At 46.0% G+C, this 17,271-nt stretch overlaps 4 protein-coding genes and 1 pseudogene across 4 annotated transcripts; 4 read left to right on the forward strand and 1 right to left on the reverse strand.

The window, feature by feature from the left end:
- The first annotated feature begins 655 nt into the window (after positions 1-655).
- LOC136537565 (NDR1/HIN1-like protein 10) lies at positions 656-2,087 on the forward strand. The gene has a single exon (XM_066529496.1). It carries the CDS (start codon positions 1,091-1,093, stop codon positions 1,739-1,741), a length of 651 nt encoding a protein of 216 aa, XP_066385593.1. The 5' UTR covers positions 656-1,090; the 3' UTR covers positions 1,742-2,087.
- Positions 2,088-4,626: 2,539 nt separating this feature from the next.
- Positions 4,627-5,258, forward strand: LOC136513741 (NDR1/HIN1-like protein 10; annotated as a pseudogene).
- Positions 5,259-6,268: 1,010 nt separating this feature from the next.
- On the forward strand, positions 6,269-9,002 carry LOC136537566 (uncharacterized). The gene is made up of 3 exons (XM_066529497.1): positions 6,269-6,614; positions 8,112-8,176; positions 8,571-9,002. Exons 1-3 carry the CDS (start codon positions 6,467-6,469, stop codon positions 8,658-8,660), a joined length of 303 nt encoding a protein of 100 aa, XP_066385594.1. The 5' UTR covers positions 6,269-6,466; the 3' UTR covers positions 8,661-9,002.
- A 2,558-nt stretch (positions 9,003-11,560) lies between these two features.
- On the forward strand, positions 11,561-12,535 carry LOC136514152 (NDR1/HIN1-like protein 10). Its single transcript, XM_066508149.1, has one exon. It carries the CDS (start codon positions 11,822-11,824, stop codon positions 12,461-12,463), a length of 642 nt encoding a protein of 213 aa, XP_066364246.1. The 5' UTR covers positions 11,561-11,821; the 3' UTR covers positions 12,464-12,535.
- A 467-nt stretch (positions 12,536-13,002) lies between these two features.
- On the reverse strand, positions 13,003-16,003 carry LOC136514162 (uncharacterized). The gene is made up of 3 exons (XM_066508158.1): positions 15,749-16,003; positions 14,718-14,900; positions 13,003-13,545 (listed from the first exon to the last, which is right to left on the reverse strand). Exons 2-3 carry the CDS (start codon positions 14,874-14,876, stop codon positions 13,381-13,383), a joined length of 324 nt encoding a protein of 107 aa, XP_066364255.1. The 5' UTR covers positions 14,877-14,900; positions 15,749-16,003; the 3' UTR covers positions 13,003-13,380.
- Positions 16,004-17,271: the final 1,268 nt, after the last annotated feature.

Below are 17,271 nucleotides of genomic sequence, written 5' to 3' on the forward strand. Positions count from 1 at the left end.
GCTGATAAGCCATGGTTAAAAGTACTGTTTGCTGATTTATGGTGAGAGAAAAATATTGTTCGTTGGCTAAAAAAGTACGGCTTATAAGCCAAGCGAACAGGACGCAATACATTGATAAACCACCTCAAATGAAACACACTATTAGGCTTGTTTGATTGCACTTCAGTCCACTCCGATCTATATGTATATTGGATGGATTGAAGGTAAAATTTAACCGATTTATCAATGAGGTAGATTAGGGTCCAGCTAAACAAGGTTGGGTGATTGGGTTTAAGAGCATGTTCGCTAGTTGGTTTTTGGACTGATAAGTTCGGTTGGTGCTGGTTTGTTGAGAAAGAAAAATACTGTTGACTGGCTGATAAGCCCTGGCTGAAACTAACAAGAAAAAGTGTTTTATTCATGATTTCGGGCCACATGGAATTTACTTCTTCATTTACCTTCAGCCTATTCGTTTGGTTGGGCTTATTCATTGCTGGGTCACGAAGAAGTACTGCTGAAAATTTATGATCATTTACGAGGAAATAATCTCAGCCAAACAAGCTGTTTTTTTTTTATAAAGCCCTCGGGTGGTCCGCCCACAGGCCACACAGCCGCCCGAGCCTAGCACGGGCGCTGGCGCGGCCCTCTAGTAAAGCGCACCACCAACCGGCGTCCGGCGGCCGGTGAACAGCATTACAGCAGCATCTCCGTCCAGCAAAAAAAAACCAGTTTCCCCACAACGCAACGGTCACCTTCCTGTCCTTCCTGTTTCATTTCACTTGCCATTTCATTTCTCCAAGATTTCCGATTGGTGGGTGGGCTTCTCCGAGCGGGACCTCCTTCCTCCGTGTCCCGCGTCCGGCGATGACCCCGCACGCCCAAGTCTTCGTCGTCGTCCCCTAGCCCTCCCTCCTTTCTTCTTTCTTTAACAACAACAATCGGTACATGGCGTTCTTTTAACAACCACCATCGGTGAGGGGCGGGCCGAGTGATTCTCTCAACAGAGAGAGTTCTTTTAGCTGGAAGAAGCCTTTTCCCCCAAATTCTCTCTTCAGTCTCAGAGAGCCAGCCCGGCAAGATCCGCGTCCACCCGACCACCCCACACCCGACCATGGCGTTCTACGAGGGCTGGTGCAGCGGCAAGGACGACGACTGCTGCTCCGACTGCAGCTGGACGCAGATCGCCATCTGGACCGTCGTCGTCCTCGTCGTGTGCGGCGTCATCATCGTCCTCGTGCTCGCCTTTGGCGTGGTGCGCCCGCCCAAGGCCACCGCCGACGACGCCGTGCTGCAGCGGTTCGCTCTGACCCCCGCCGACCCGGCGTCCAACTCCACCGTCTCCTACAACCTCACCGCCACGGTGTCGCTGCGGAACCCCAACATGTACCGCGCCATCGAGTACGGCGCGCTGGCCGTGACCTTCTCCTTCAACGGCACCCGCTTCGACGACTCCGCGTCCGTGCCAGGGTTCGAGCACAAGGCGCGGAAGACGGCGACGGTGCGCGTGACGGTCGGCGGTGCGGACAAGCCCATCAAGCTGAGCAAGCCCGGGGTGGGCGAGTTCCGCGCGGAGAACGACACGGGGAAGTTCGGCGTGGAGATGCGGCTCGACACGGTGCTCCAGTACAAGGGCCGCTCCGCCAAGTGCCCGCTCGTCGTTGTGTGCCCGCTCCAGCTCCAGCTCGTCGACCCTGACGTCGCCGCCACCGCGTTCCAGCGGACCAAGTGCACCATCCTCCGCGCCAAGAAGTCCGGGTGCTAGCTAGCTAGCTAGCTAACTCTGCTCCAGCTCTCCATTGGTGGCCTGGCTAGCTCCATTTCTGCTTGGTGGCTGCCTTTTCTAGTTTCTTGCTTCCTTTCCTTCCTTCCTGTAAAATTAATTCTTCAAGACAAGATTTTTCTTCTTGTTGTTGCAAGAGATTGTTGCTGTGTGTCAGTGTGTGTGCTTGGAAGAGTATTTGTAGGAGTGGAGAAATTGGCAAGAGATTGTTGCTGTGTGTCAGTGTGTGTGCTTGGAAGAGTATTTGTAGGAGTGGAGAAATTGGATGTGTAGAAATTTGTGGAGATTTGCGACGATCAATTCATTGTCAGTTATTTGTCATCCTCTGAGATTCCTGTTGGGTGGTTGTGATTTGAGGTCCAGTCCAGTCCAGCTGGGTGTTGTGTTGGAAGGAACCTTGGCAAGCAAGAGGCGTTGACTCTGTCAGATCGGATGAGCAGACGTGCAGTCAACTGAGCTGAGCGGTAGTTGCATAGCACCAAGGGGAAACAAAGCAAGCGGCGGCGAGCCGGCGAGGATAATGGGCCTCGACCTAACACGGCTCGACTCTCGGTTTGACGGCTGGAAGGCTTGCTGGGCTGGTATTGCTCGTATATGTTGTGGGCCATGGTTGGTGCACCGGATCTTTCTTGGGCTTTGCCCACAAAAACACGGTCAGTGATGTCAAATAACGCGTAAAAAAAACGCGTTCCTTGCTAAAAAAATAATAATAACGCGTTCCTCTGAGAATAGATGCACCGCAGCTCCGATGCTACTCCCTCCTTCTCAGGTCCGAGGAGTCAATTTTTTATAAAAAAGTACTAACACTCATGTAATAAAATAAGTATCATTAGATTAGTTATAAAATACATTTTTATAGTAATTTAGTAGGAGATATAAATGTTAATATTATTTTCTATAAAATTGGTCAAACTTAAGGTTATTTGATCGGCACGTTTTTCATAATTACATTCTTTTTTAGATGGAGGGAATACTCTACTAGACTATTATTAATATCTGCCCCCATCCATTTGGCCTAGCAGCATCTGCGTTGCTTGACGTGGAAAGACACATTTTCCTTCTTTCTTTAGTTAGGGAAGAAGAACACGCGGTTGTTGTTCCCGTAATCCTGTCCAGCCTCTTTTCTTTTCATTTCTTGTTCTGGCGTGCGTACTTAGGGGGTTTTTGTTTGCCCGGTGCTAAACTTCAGTAACTAAACCATGGAGTAAACTTTAGTTATTGGGTGTTTAGTTTAGGTGGCTAAAAGAGGCCTTTTAGTTTCTTTTAGTCAAGGTGTTTGGCTCTAAAGTGACTAAATGGGACTAAAAGGTGAGGTTTAGCCCCATTTAGTCCCATTTAGCAACATCCTGATGACTAATAGTTGGCTGAAGCCTCTTTTAGTCCCACATAATCATAGTGTTTGAGTAAAAAATGATTAAATAGAACTAAATTTAGCCAACTAAGCTTTAGCAAGAGTAATCAAACATCCCCTTACTAGCGTCTCTCTAGTCTCGCAGCACGTAAGGTACGCACACACTTTAATTTTCTCATAAGGATGCTCATGCGTTGTGTTGTGCGCACCTCGTGCTCTTGCGTGGTTCATTCGTTTACGATTACGAGATCCTCCATCGGTTGAAATAATATCGCAATAATATATAATCCATCCATATGATCCATCCGAGAGGATGTAATATACGCATGCATGCATTCAGCATCAGGTGCAGTTCGAAAATGTTCCTACCACCAAGTAAATTAGTTTCTTTAAAGACCAACAATCTTTTAGGGGATACTCCTAACCGTCAAGAAAATTAGTTTCCTCAGCAACCTTCAAAGAAAGCACACTTACCACTACGCCTTAGGATTAACTTATGATTAAGTGAATTATTCATTTCTTTTGTATTCACTTTACTGAATCTTGTAATGAATATTTGAGATCCTAAACAATTTCCAATGTAAAAGGCTTGAACTGAAAAGTTTTACATCTTGTCAAGTACTATAATTTTGGATTATATTAGGTCATTATCTCAGGTCATTTGGGAAATTCAAAATTTTCAATTTTAGAGATCTGAGAACTTCATTGCCGGTTTTGAATGGCACTCAAGGAAAACTGAATTATCTTGGTGGTTTCAAATAATACCTAAGAAAATGAGTAATTAGCTTGGTGGTTTTATTTTGGCACTGAAGAAAATTTCTAGCCCTCAAAGTAATTCAGAATTTTGGTTGTGTTTTTAAGGGCCATAGGTAAAATGTACATGTGGTAGCCAGAGGGTAATGGGTAGCGGATGCAAATGCACCCCTAAAACTGCGTGGAATTAGTGATTTTGTTTAAAATTTCACTGTATATACATCTCTCGTAGCAATAACTCTATGCACCCATAAAGCAAGCGCACATCTTATAAAACAGTGCTTTTCCACGGGTTGTAGCTAGCTATTTATATGGTGTCATACTGAGACCCTGGTTTGGTGTGTTGTACACGCAATTGATGTTTCATAGCTAGCCGCACCACCAGCATAATAAGGCCTTGTTTAGTTGGACGAAATTTGGGAATTTGACTACTGTAGCACTTTCGTTTTTATTTGGCAATTAGTATTCAATCACGGACTAATTAGGCTCAAAACGTTCGTCTCGCGATTTCCAACCAAACTGTGCAATTAGTTTTTTTTCGTCTACATTTAATGCTCCATGCACGTATCGTAAGATTCGATGTAATAGCTACTGTATCACTTTTTGGAAAAACTTTTTGGAAATAAAAAAGGCGCTCCACCTGCCTGGCAAAGTGGCAAGTTATACAAACTGCCATCACCGTCACACACGAGACACGACAGTAGCTAGCTACACTTATACCTTTCGTGCGTACGTGCACACCCGACACCATCGATCCGTCGTCATGCGCGACGGCCGCGATTACTGGCGGCGCTTCGCCTGCGTCGTCTGCATCGGCGTCGCCACCATAGCCGCGGTCGCCGTCACCGTGGTCCTCGTCCTCGCCTACGGCCGCGCCGCGCAGCCACCCAGCTTCGACGTCAGCGACGCCTCGCTCACGCACTTCACGCTCAGCACGTCGGCGGACGGCCCCACCAACATCTCCTACAACCTCACGCTGACGGTCACCGTGCGCAACCCGAACTGGGCCATGGGCGCCACCTTCCGGTCCCTCGAGGTCGATACCTCTTCGACGGCCAGCGCTTCGGCCGCGTCGCCGTCGTCGCGGCGCCGGGATCCGTCGTCCTGCGCGCTGGGGATACTGCCGTGTTCCCCGTCGCTGCTGGCGCCGGCGGCGAGCGGGTGATGAACCTCATGAACGGGAACGGCAGCGTTGTGGCGTACAGGAACCAGAGCATGGCGGGGGCGTTCGACGTCTTGGTGGGCTTCTGCGGCCAGGTGACGTTCAAGCCGCACGCTATGTGGTGCAGGCTGGAGGTCAGCTGCCCGCTCAAGCTGAAGCTCCCAGCTCGTGACGCCGTCGACGACAAGAACGCCACCGCCTGCAAGGTGCTTTCGCCGCAGAGCGGGTGCTGAGCCATCGTCCACACGTCCAGTGCTGCACATCGCAAATCGCAAATTAACACGTGCATTATTACAAACTTCTACCGACTTCTTTTTTAATTTGCTTGGTTTTGCTTCTTGATTTTCCGCTTCTCGTTTTCATCCGCGAGTTTGAGCTGTCGCGTGTCATTACCATTGTTTAATTAAGGAGTGAGTTTGAAGTGATCTGTGATCAAGTGATCATTATATTGCTTCAGGTTGCATGGCATGTGCAATGCAACATCTGGGGTGTACTCTACTTGGCTTTATTTGAAACGTGAAATTTCAAATGAAGTTCATAGGAATCGGTTCAATTATTGGCAGCATCGAGTAAACTTCACTTGTTCCCAACCGCGGAATCTGTGTCGTATACACAAATGCATTTGAGAAGCATATAATCGATCGAATAAATAGGAGAACTACTAGTGCAAGCTTGCCGGTTGCCTTGCTTCAATACCCGAAATGGAATCAGGTGCACGACTGCAACGTTGGCAAAGCCGCAAAGAACAAAATGCTCGAGGAATTTTGAATTTACAACTTGTAAAGAGGTGTGAAGAATGCTGAGCACAAATTTAAGCTAACATCACAAAGAAATCATGCACGGTTTACGAATTGGAGCACGTATGGTTGCGTTCGATTGGCTGCATTAGTATGTATCCAGACTTGTGCAGAGACCATTTGAAGGCTTGTACAGTTCGCAAAACAGGTTCAATATTGTATTAGCTAGTACTTTAGATTTGGCCGTATTTAGTATTAGACAATACCGATTTGCACAGGCAAATATGGCATACAAAAGGAGGATCTCCTCAATCCCCCACATCTACGAGAACATGGAGTTAGGTGACTATATACATGTAACACAATGTAAGAAACTAAACACAATTTTATAAAATGCAGCTTGTATTTACAGAACAATGAAACATCAACATATTGCATTTGCTTATGCCTCTAAAATTGGCAGCTCGATCCAGTTTGACGGCTGGAAGGCTTGCTGGGCCGGCGTTGCTCGGCTTCCACGCGCGACTGAGGCCCATTGGGCCACCGCCTCCGGCCTCCGCCTCCATCCCCTTCACCGTCTCCCTCCTCGCGCCGCCGTCGCCGATCTCCCCCGGGACGCGCTCATCCTTCTTTTGGCCCTCAACTGTGCAGGAACCTGCGGGGAAGGCGGTCGCTCGCTTTCTTGCTCGACGCGACGTCGGAGGATGCCTCTGGGGCTGACGCTGGGCTCGCTGGGGCGGGCGATGCGGCGGAAGCGGCTGTCCTCGCTCGACATCCTCTCCTCCAAGCGGGCGCCGCGGGATTACTACAAGGGCAAGAACTGCAAGCCCACCGGGTTCCACACCCGCAAAGGTACCATCTTGCCTTCCACTGGTCCAGCCTTCCAGGTCGCCCATGCTTTACCCCCGCTTGCAAGATTAGGTGATCATGGAGATAAAGCATTGTTTTGAGCTGGAAAAACGTAATGACGTTAGTTGAAACTTAGCATTGTTTTGAGCCAAACAGACTGATGATTGTATGCTTTAGATTCTTTTTTTTTTTCCTTTTGAAATGGAAAAACATTTCCATTGCTCAAACAGATTCAGACAAGTCCCTGGATACTTGGGTGACTTGAACAGCCTTAAGTGAATCCGGCAATCCAGTGGCAGTGGACGACGCCTTGCCGGTAGACTGGGACTTCCAGTCGTAAATTTATAATTTGAGTTTTTATTAGTGGCAGATCGAATTTTTAGTCAGACCTATCAATTACAATAAAGAATTTTTAGAATCATTTGTTGCTAATAGTGAAATATCAAAGCAACTAATATTCACATGCAAACCTGGAGTCTCCTAAATCTCAGCAATACACATGAGATGCATTTGTAGAATAACTGAAAAATGATGCACTTAGGGCAGCGAATTCCTAAAGCAAAGAGCCAAGAGAGCAAGTGGCACCTGACAAACCATCTGGGTTATGAAATGCAAGCTAACTAGAAAAATTATGGCTCAATATGCAAACTAACAGATTCATCCTTTCTCAAACTATGAAATAGTAGGTTAATCCTATAATTGCGCAAAGGAGAAACAGAGGAACTATGGAATAAAGCATGATTGCACTATCTGAACCTGATAAACAATTCTGTACATTACTAAAGAAGCATTGGATCTAACTACAAAGGGTATCACCTCATTATGACATCATATATATGGACGATATGCTACATGTTACTACTCTAGATGATTCATTTAGATTGCATCAATAGCATAAAGAGTCAAAGCTCGGCAGACAAATACCCAGAAGAGTGCAAAAAATAGCCAATTTAGGTGGACAATATCTTGATTCACTGATTCCTCCATCAGGCCCCTGATAGATGAGTATTTATAGGTCTAGCATACAAAGGTTAGTGGATGAGCAAGCAAAACAGTATGAAAAGTAAGACCCACTTGAGCCCGTCGAAGTCCAAATTCAAGTAAATTCTTTGACTTTCCAGCTACAAGTTGGTGCCATGTCGCATTTGTGGTAACCAGAGAAGCATAGTCTCTTTTTATATGTGGATCAGCATATGTGGCGTAGTCGCATAGATGTTAATGTCTTTGCTGGTTTCAGCCTCAGATCATGCCTAGTTTGTACCACCACAATGTACGTGTACCTGTAGTCTTTAGAGCACCTGTAGGAAGTCATTCTTTACACCACTGACACTCTTATCTTACTTATATCCTAGTTCTCGAGTCAACACTTTCATACTATAACTGTTATCAAGCTGTAGTTGCTGTAATTTTAGTTCCATTCAATCCTTTCTCATTGGCATGAGTAAATATTTTTACTTGTTCCTTTTATAAGTTATCTTAAAAGCTTACCTGCTTTTGTAGGTGGATATGTGATTGTTGATGAAAAATTACCAAGATTTGTGGTCCCTGACTTGACTGATTTCAAGGTAATTGCCTTTTTTTTTCTCTTTCTTTTTTTGGTGTGTGTGTGTTGGGGGGGGGGGGGGGGGGGGGGGGGGGGGGGGGGGGGATGGGGGGGTTGCACTTTAATTTGCTGGACGAAATTGGAAGACATTCAATTTACTTTCAGCACTAGGAACTTGAAGCACCAGTGCCCCCAATTTAGGTTAAGAATGTGAATTTGTGATAATAAGAAAGTAGTTGCAAATGACAAAGCCAACACAAAATAGTTATTTCTAAAATTTCGAGTTAATTTATTACCATGGCAAAGTTGAGTTTAGGACTGGTGGGAATGAGATGGCCTGAAGATGGATATTAGTTGAGTTACAATCTTTTCCTGCATTTGCTCATGGATCAGATGTCATGTGTGGATGATTGCAGTTGAAGCCATACGTGTCACAATGTGCCAGGGATCTCACAGCGTCGACAACATCCTCTACTTCAGCAGAAAATACTGAAAACAAGAGCTGATCTTTATGCGATTGCTCTAGTCATTGCAGGAAGGCATCCCAACTTTGCAGTAATGTTTTCCTGGAGAGCGCCCATGTTCCGAGGATTAGCATCAGCATCCTAGCTACACATGGACATTTCAGATATCTTTCTTGTGAGGGCAAACATTATGGCGTACCATAAATCACCTCGAAGTTTCTGGTCCTAGATGTACCACTGTTCCTGCTTGTAATAAATATTTAAGTAGCTAAAAATTCCTCTCGTGAGCTCCGGTGTGTTTAACTTCGTTGTAAGTTGGGTCTCGTCCAATTCGACTTCTTGTGAGCTGACTTAGTGGGAGTTCTTCAAATGTGTGCATCCAAACACTCTCAACTCACACTTTCGTCTTGACTAACTTTTAATAGTGCAACCAAAGTTAAAAAGGAAGACATAACGACATAATCAGATTTGTGCTTCCCAATACCAAGTTTGCACCCTCTTTGCCCTCCCATTCACTCCCTTCTTTTCGCCGATGATCTCATTATCTGTGGGGAAGCAACCATTCAGGAAGCTCACACCATCAATACTATCCTCAGCAATTTCTGCGCTTCCTCGGGTCAAACTCCTAACTGGTCCAAATCCTCCATCTTCTTTAGCAAAAAGGTTCCTAATGCAATCAAACATGCCATCAAGCAGATCTTCCCTGCTTCGGACCTCGACAAAAACACCCGGCATTTGGGCCATCCTCTCCTCTCCTATAAAGACCGAGCTGCTGCCTATAGCTTCTTATACCAATCCTTTCTTGGCAAGCTCACTACAATTAAAGCTAATAAGCTCAACCACGCTGGTCGGCTCACCTATATAAATTCTGTCCTAGCCTCCATTCCCATCTACTACATGACCAATATTCTCCCTGGAACTTTTTTCCAAAAGATCAATACTATTCTCAAAAGATTCTGGTGGGCTGGTGTTCAGGAAGAAAACCCTTCAAATCCTATTCATTTCAGAGCTTGGTCAGAAATTTGTAAACCTAAAACTCTTGGTGGGCTGGGAATCAGAGATCTTCAAACAGTTAACAAAGAATCTCGTTCTTCACTCAGCTTGGATGATCGCTTCACAATCTGATCCTCTCCTGTTCAGTATTTTGAAAGCCAAATACTTTCCTCGATCTTCTTTTTGGAGAGCGCCATCCCATGGTCCTAGATCAGTCTTTTGGGGTTCCGTTCTAAAGATCAAGCACCTCCTTCATGAAAACTGCTCCTTTCAAATTCACAAAGGTAATTGCAATATATGGACAGAACCTTGGTGTCAGGACTGGGACCTCATTCACCACCATCTTACTCTTCCTCCCACAGTTCAACCCCTTCCCAACAATGTACAGGACCTCATGGATCCAAACACCTCAACGTGGAATGCTCCACTCATCAACAGAGTTTTCTCTGGAGAAGTAACAAGAAAAATTCTTCAAATACCTATTGTCAGATCTCATGAAGAAGACAAACTTATTCGGAGGCCTTCCCAACAAGGGCAATGCACTACCAAGGAAGACTACAAGCTCCTGAGCACTCAAAGGATGCTCCCCAACTTGAATTCAGGTCCCAGATCTCTCACAAATAGTACACAGATACTTCTGAAAACCACCTGGAAACATAAGAATATGCCACCAAGAATGAAAACTTTTGCTTGGCGCCTTCTTCGACAATCTCTAGCTTCAGTGGAAAGAGCAGCTCGCTACTCCACCCATATCAACAAAGAGTGCAGCCTATGCGGCATCACAGAAACAGATAGGCACCTCTTCTTTGATTGTGAATTTGCTCGAGCTTTCTGGTTCTCTGCAGACCCCTCTTAGAACTCACCTGCTACCTCAAGACCAAGATGGTGTACAGGAAGCAATTGCAGCCATCCTGCCACAAGGATCATCTCCGTAAAGGGTACAAAAAACTTTCACCTCTCTTTGGTACTTATGGAAAGCAAGGAATGATCTAAGATTCAATGACGAAAAATGGTCCATAGCTAAAGTACATTATGAAACAAATGCAGACATTTCAGCGGCCACTAACCCTTTGTATGCTTCGACAGACACTCCAACAACAAAAACGAATTTACATGGGGGGCACAGATTCTGCACCATACCTGCTCTTCTTCCAGGTACTAGATGCTTTGTTGACGCAGCCACTAGTCCAGATGATGGTACAAATTGTTTAAGATCAGCAGGCATTGGAATTTTCCTCTTCTCTCCTTCTCAAAAGCTCTCTTTGTATATTCAGGCTCAAATTCAGCAGATCTCCTCAGTGATTATGGCCGAAGCTGCTGCACTTACCCCGGCTGCAAGAATTTCAAAGCAACTTAATTTACAGGAAGTAAGTTTCCTCTCCGACAACGAGATGCTAGTCAACTATCTAAATGGCGGCCACAATCGAGCTGAGCCTTGGAGTATCAAACCTTTTACAGCTGAATTCAGACTGCAAACTCAAAGCTTCTCCCATCAGGTGCTCAAGATTATCAGGGGTGTTAATGTTACAGCTCACAACCTAGCCTCAAGAGCAAGATTCGCCCCTGTTTTACATCTCAGGTTTTCCTGTTCAAATTCAGCACATGTATCTATGTGCCCTTGTAATTTACTATCTCTGTCTGGCTGGGAGCCTTTCTCCCTTATTCGTGGAAACTGTTCTTAATATTAATATATCACGTTCCTTATAAAAAAAAATAGTTTCCTTAATATGTGGCCTCAACGTGACTAACTCAAATGTGATAACCACTGTTTATTTCATCTACATACAAACTTTGGATCATGCTAAACATGCTTCCATTTGTAGACAGTGGAGTATTTGGGCACAAATATTAAAATTTCCTTTCAGATCAACTGATAAGGGGCTTCTCAAGAGAGAGTGATAGGATAGGAGAGTCTGGAGAAATTGATTGATAGTGGTAGGGAATGAGTTTTTTTTTAACCATTTGGTAGAGCTGCACAGAGTCCGCTCCGAAAAAGCTCTAACGCGTTGTACGGACGTACATTTCACGTTTCATAGCTGCACCTATATAAGATGGGAAGAGACACCATACACAGGCCTGAGCCTGACAAGTTATTACAACAAACTGTCTAACCGTCACACACGACGTACACTTCGCCATAGCCAGCAAGCAAGCTACCTTCGTTCGTGCAGTGTGCCCGGTACCGACCGTTCCATCTGACCATCTCCATCATGTGCGACGACTGCGAGTGCTGCTGCGCGTGCTTCGCCCCGTACCAACGCTTCGCGTGCGGCTTCTGCATCGGCCTCGCCATCATCGCCGCGGTGGCCGTCATCGTCGTCCTCGTCCTCGGCTACGGCCACGTGGCGCAGCCGAGGTTCGAGGTCGACGACGCCTCGCTCACGCGCTTCACCGTGGCCACCTCGCCGGCCACCACCATCTCCTACAACCTCACGCTCACGCTCGCCGTGCGCAACCGGAACTGGGCCATGGGCGCTACCTTCCGGTCCCTCGAGGCCGACTACCGCTTCGAGGACCAGAGCTTCGACCGCGTCGACGTCGTCGCCTCGCCGACCTACGTCCTGCCCGCCAGGAAGACCGCCGTGTTCCGCCTCGCCAGCGGCGCCGACGCCGTGAACGTCATGCTCGGCAGTGCCGGCGTCAGGGCGTACCGGAAGCAGAGCGCCAAGGGGGTGTTCGACATCGAGGTGAAGCTCTCCGGCCAGGTCAAGTACCAGCTGCACAGCACGTGGTGCAGGCTGGAGGCCAAGTGCCCGCTCAACCTGCAGCTCGGGTCGCCGGACGGTGGCGGCGCCGTCGTCTTTCAGAAGACCACCTGCGAAGTGCTCCGGTCATCGCAGAAGGGGTGCTGAACTGTTCGTCGCTTGCTGCATCTGCAATTCTGCATGCATTGGATGGATCGTTAAACAGTGTGATTTACTTCCTTTTCTTTTTCTCCCTTTCTTCGTGAGAGTTCGGAGTGATCATCATTGCTTCGTATTGCATGCCATGCATGCGTAATGCAAAGTTTAGGGTGTGCTTGGCTTGTTTGAGACCCGGAAATCAAATTAAATTTCAAACGAATTTCGCAGCAACCGTTTCAATTATCGTCGAATTAAAACAGAGCTAGTTTTCTCACGTGTTCAAAAACCAGCACGGCATTGTCGTTCAAATGCATTTACAAAAGCAACACACAAAGCGCATCAAGAAGAGAATGCTTGGTACACTACACATCTCTTCATTGCTGCAAAATGGAACTCAATCCCTTGCTTCAGATCGGAGAATACTGCTTTATCCTTTTCTTGCACTCTCCTCTTCGCTTCGCTGTCCAACGCGCACGAAGGACAAAGGGAGTCAGTGCATGAGAAAAGCAAAGAACAAAATTTGCTGGGAAAATTTTTGAATCTACAACTTGCATAGAATCAAGAGCTCTGCAACATGCCGAGCATGAAAACCGCCGTCACAAACACAAAGAAATGATCCATCATATACAGATTGGAGCGCATCTGTTTATAGAGGGTAAAACAACCAACAACCACAAAAAGGACTGCCACGCACATTCGAACCTTGATCAGGAAAGTAACCTAGACCAACATACTAAAACTCTGTACAAGCTGGGTGAGAACGCAAAAGGAGGTGACAATGTAAAGCACACAATACCAGTACATCAACATTGCCCACCGGACGGCGACAGCAAGAGTTTCCATTGCCTGCAGAGCTTTTGTTCTTGTCTTGGTTATACTCTGAAGCAAAGTACCTATGTCAGCAGAGGGGAAGGGGCGAGGGGTTATCAATCACCAATCATTTCCTGTCCCTCCACTTCACTGTTGCTAGCCGACTGACTTGAGGTGGTGCGAGCAGTACTGTTACTGCCCCGGCAATGCAATAGCTGCAGCTGAAGGCTCTGGATAAGCTCGTTAAGTTGCTGAATGTTTTTCTCTTGCACCAATATTACCTGTAAGTAATACATTGAATTATGACCTGAAATGTTTTTTTAACATAATGACCTGAGAGTGAGATCTTTTTTTGAATCCATACGAAAGTAATTGCCAAAGAATAGCTATTGATGATGAAATGTGCTTTTCACAGCTACTAACATGGAACAGTGAAAACTTCCTAATAATAACAGTGTAGGAATCACTTGACAGATGAAGCCAGCTACATGATGTTCTGCGGAAATGACAAAGCTGGTGTACAGCTTTTAAAGTGCTCAAACCCTAGGGCTATCAAACAAACATCCATTGTTCTTCATTTCATTTTATCCGAGAACTACAAAGCCATTGGTTGTTACCTTCTATCATCACAGGACAGAAGTATTGCCAGCAAAAGTATGTAAAACAAAGTGGTCAACTCTAGTCATGATATTAAGGTCAACTGCAAGGTTATCGAGCAAGCTAGAAAGCGGCCACTAAAATCAACATACTCTAATTATTTATATTATATGAAAACAAATCGTTATAACATAAAAAGAACCACAGATCCTTTAACTACAAGCAACCTTTCATACTGTACCGTCCAAACTATCAAATTTGGGGCCTACTGTAATAACTCAAAAGCAGGTGAAGAATGTGAGTTAAAGGATTATAGTACATTCTGAGCCACAAGCACTTAGTATTTTCAGGACACATAAATGCCATGTCATACCCTACAATTGCTCCAACTAAAAGATGTTCAGCCTTTGGCAAAAACTTCAGTCAGTTACAAATTTAGATCTATACAGTTAGGATTTACACAAGAAGAAAAGCTGTAAGCAAAAAAGATTCATAAAGGAGTGATGCAGTAACCATTTCAGAAAAGCTAAGTCTTTAAGTCAACTGCCTGACAAACAAAGCCATCAGACCTAAAAAGCCAGAGATTTTAATCAACCACTGCAAACTACACTTGATGATGGTTTTAATATCTGTGCTCACAGCTCTAACAGTATGCAGGTACAATACAACTAAATCAATTTATTCAGAAGTCAGAACATGATAAACGGATAAACAAAATAACATCAACGCAACAATGCTGTGGACAAATTACTGGGCTTCTGCTGGAAAAATGGCAACTCATTTCCAAGCGGGAAACTGGAAATGCCCAAACTCAGCTAAAAGTGAAGAAAAGCTAAATAAGAATGCAGGTGCTCACTTTCTCTTTAACAGCATCTTCCCTTTCCAGCGCCTGTTGCCTCCTCCGTGTAGCTGTCGGATTCGCCTCAGCCTCACCAATCTGCTGCTTCCACTCAAACTGTGATGTGATAATGAGCACGAGCAGGAGGAAGATAAGAATTATTGGCCTCGAATTCATCACGCCGATCAGCAATCACAGAACCTATAAATATGCCATAGTAAGCTAATTAGACAGGCCTGGTGCAGTGGTGAGACCTGTCTCACTAGAGTCACCAGGTCGTGGGTAAGCTAATTAGAGAATCTGTGGTAGCTAAAAACAACAAATCCAACATCACATTAATTATCCTTCAAAGAAAAAACACCAGAGTTCAGTTAAAAAAAGGAAAGAAATAAATGCCAGACAACGTAGGGTTTACTGGTAGCAGGTTTAAAGATAATTAACAATGACACTGTCTTTACATTAAGTGTTCACAGAGTTCCAATTAATAGGAAATATTCTCGTTAAAAGGATGATATTAGATCTTAGTAAGGGCAAATAATGTTACTATAATAACTGTCGAACTATCTATCATTCTAAAGATCACTTATCGTCATAACTACTTCAGTCAATCACTGAAACACCCACAGGTAGAGAAGTACTACTAGATATAACCGAACTCTGTGACAACATATTTGGGGTAAATCAGTGTTGCTGCTTCAAGTAATCATGATTAAGGTTGTGAATTCCCGTTATGATCTAACATATACTACTACTCCAACACCGTAACTTACGTATATACCAACAAAATCCACGGCAAGACAAGCACGACATAAATGGTGAGATCATTAATTAAATCAGCAGGAAACAGCATACATAAATAAGAAACCCTAACTTCACAGCGCGCCAGATCATTCATCCAGGAGTAAAAACCTACCACAAACCGAAACGAATGTACCGGTTCCACAAGAGAACAAGAGTGACGCAGAGATCCGACCGCCACGTCGACGACGGACGACCAAAAGCGAGCCGGGAACTCACCGGGAAAGGGCGAGGGGGAAAGGAAATCTCACCGTCTCATCTCACGCCGCGGACGCAGATTAGGGGAACCGACGCGGGACGCGGGGTGGAGAGAGAGGGGAGAGCCGGGTTCCTCTTCCGATTCCTTGACAGCTCCAATCCAATGGATTCCAGCTTGCCCGCCCGCCACGCTTTGACTGCCGCTACTACTCCTCCCTTGGGCTTCTCCTCCACTCCTTGGCTGGCTGCAGTTTCGCAGCAGCCGTGGAGAAGGCGACGTTCCAAAGGGAAATTCCACCCTCTGTTGATCTCAGTTTCTTAGATTTTCTTCTTCTTCCTTTGATGGTGATTTTTTTTTCGTTTTCTGTTCAGAGAGTAAAATTTCCTCGCGGAGCCGTGTCACACTGGCTGGGCCTGTCTCCCGTTGCTGACTCTCTTGGGCCGGTCATGATGGGCCGGGCTTTCTGCTTCGGAAGTAGACGGGCCCACCCCCACTTGCCACGGGCGGCACGAGGGATGCATGCTCTCCTCTGCTTTCCGCCTGAGTCACTGGACGGTCAAAGTTCAATACTATAATGCTCCAGTACTTGATGCATGGCTAGTAATGACCCGCACGCCCTGCTCTCCTCCGCACACGTAGTGTTTAAATTCAGCAGTAAAGTGAAGTTTAGGCCCTGCTCTCCTCCGCACGGGTGGGGTTTAAATTCAGCGGTAAAGTTTATGACGTCACGTCGAGTATTATATTAGAGTCTTATATAAGAATGTTTAGATAATAATAATAAAAAGTTTTTAGTAATCTGCCGGATGAATTTTTTAAACCTAATTAATTTATCGTTAACATATATTTACTGTAGCACCATATTGCTAAATCATGTACGAATTAGATTTAAAAAATTCGTCTAATAAATTAGTCGCAATCTGTGCGATTAGTGATTTTTAAGTCTATATTTATGCGTATGAGTACCGAGTGAGCGAGTGTCCCTAGTGGCTTTCCTCCTGCCCTCTACCCTTCTTCTCCGGCGAGCTCGCCGGCGACGAGGGCAGGTGGGCCGGTCTCCCTCTCCCCCAGTAGTGTCCTTTACTGGAATATGGCATCCAGATGGGTGAAACGAGGACTACTATCCTCCTCACCTTCGTCTTCTTGGGGATGGGCAACATTCTCTCGGCCATGGCGGCCGGAGGGAGGTTCCCTCGAAGCATCGGAGTGAGTACTACAATAAAGCCCTTTTCTCCTGTGCTTCTTCCTGGCTTGCTCCAAGACTCCGTGGGCTGCATGGTGCCGCCCACAACCAAATCGAGCCAAGAAAATAGCAGAGTTTGCAACAACATCATCAACACCGATCCGCTGCAGATCACCGACGACCTTGTCCCGCTGTGCGTGCGCACGGCGGAGCTGCCGTCCTCGTCCGTGCTCCCACGCCTGTACCTGCTGCGCTTCCGGATCCACTGGATCTTCTTCCGGAGCGACGGCAGTGAAGCCATGGGCGCAGTCGTGGGGCACGGCGGCGTGAAGGCCAGGTCGTCAGCAAGCAAAAGCGAGGTCAAAGACAACCACTACGATGGCGTGCCACCCGAG

Source organism: Miscanthus floridulus, chromosome 2 (genome assembly GCF_019320115.1).
Source record: "Miscanthus floridulus cultivar M001 chromosome 2, ASM1932011v1, whole genome shotgun sequence".
In the NCBI taxonomy this organism is placed as follows: Eukaryota; Viridiplantae; Streptophyta; class Magnoliopsida; order Poales; family Poaceae; genus Miscanthus; species Miscanthus floridulus.

Excerpts from the sequence above, each read along its gene's own strand:
- LOC136537565 (XM_066529496.1), top strand. The coding sequence starts at position 1,091 with ATGGCGTTCTACGAGGGCTGGTGCAGCGGCAAGGACGACGACTGCTGC.
- LOC136537566 (XM_066529497.1), top strand. The coding sequence starts at position 6,467 with ATGCCTCTGGGGCTGACGCTGGGCTCGCTGGGGCGGGCGATGCGGCGG. Across the intron at positions 6,615-8,111 it reads CGGGTTCCACACCCGCAAAG|GTGGATATGTGATTGTTGAT; the intron begins GTACCATCTTGC and ends CTGCTTTTGTAG. Across the intron at positions 8,177-8,570 it reads CTGACTTGACTGATTTCAAG|TTGAAGCCATACGTGTCACA; the intron begins GTAATTGCCTTT and ends GGATGATTGCAG.
- LOC136514152 (XM_066508149.1), top strand. The coding sequence starts at position 11,822 with ATGTGCGACGACTGCGAGTGCTGCTGCGCGTGCTTCGCCCCGTACCAA.
- LOC136514162 (XM_066508158.1), bottom strand. The coding sequence starts at position 14,876 with ATGAATTCGAGGCCAATAATTCTTATCTTCCTCCTGCTCGTGCTCATT. Across the intron at positions 13,546-14,717 it reads AAGATGCTGTTAAAGAGAAA|GTAATATTGGTGCAAGAGAA; the intron begins GTGAGCACCTGC and ends TATTACTTACAG.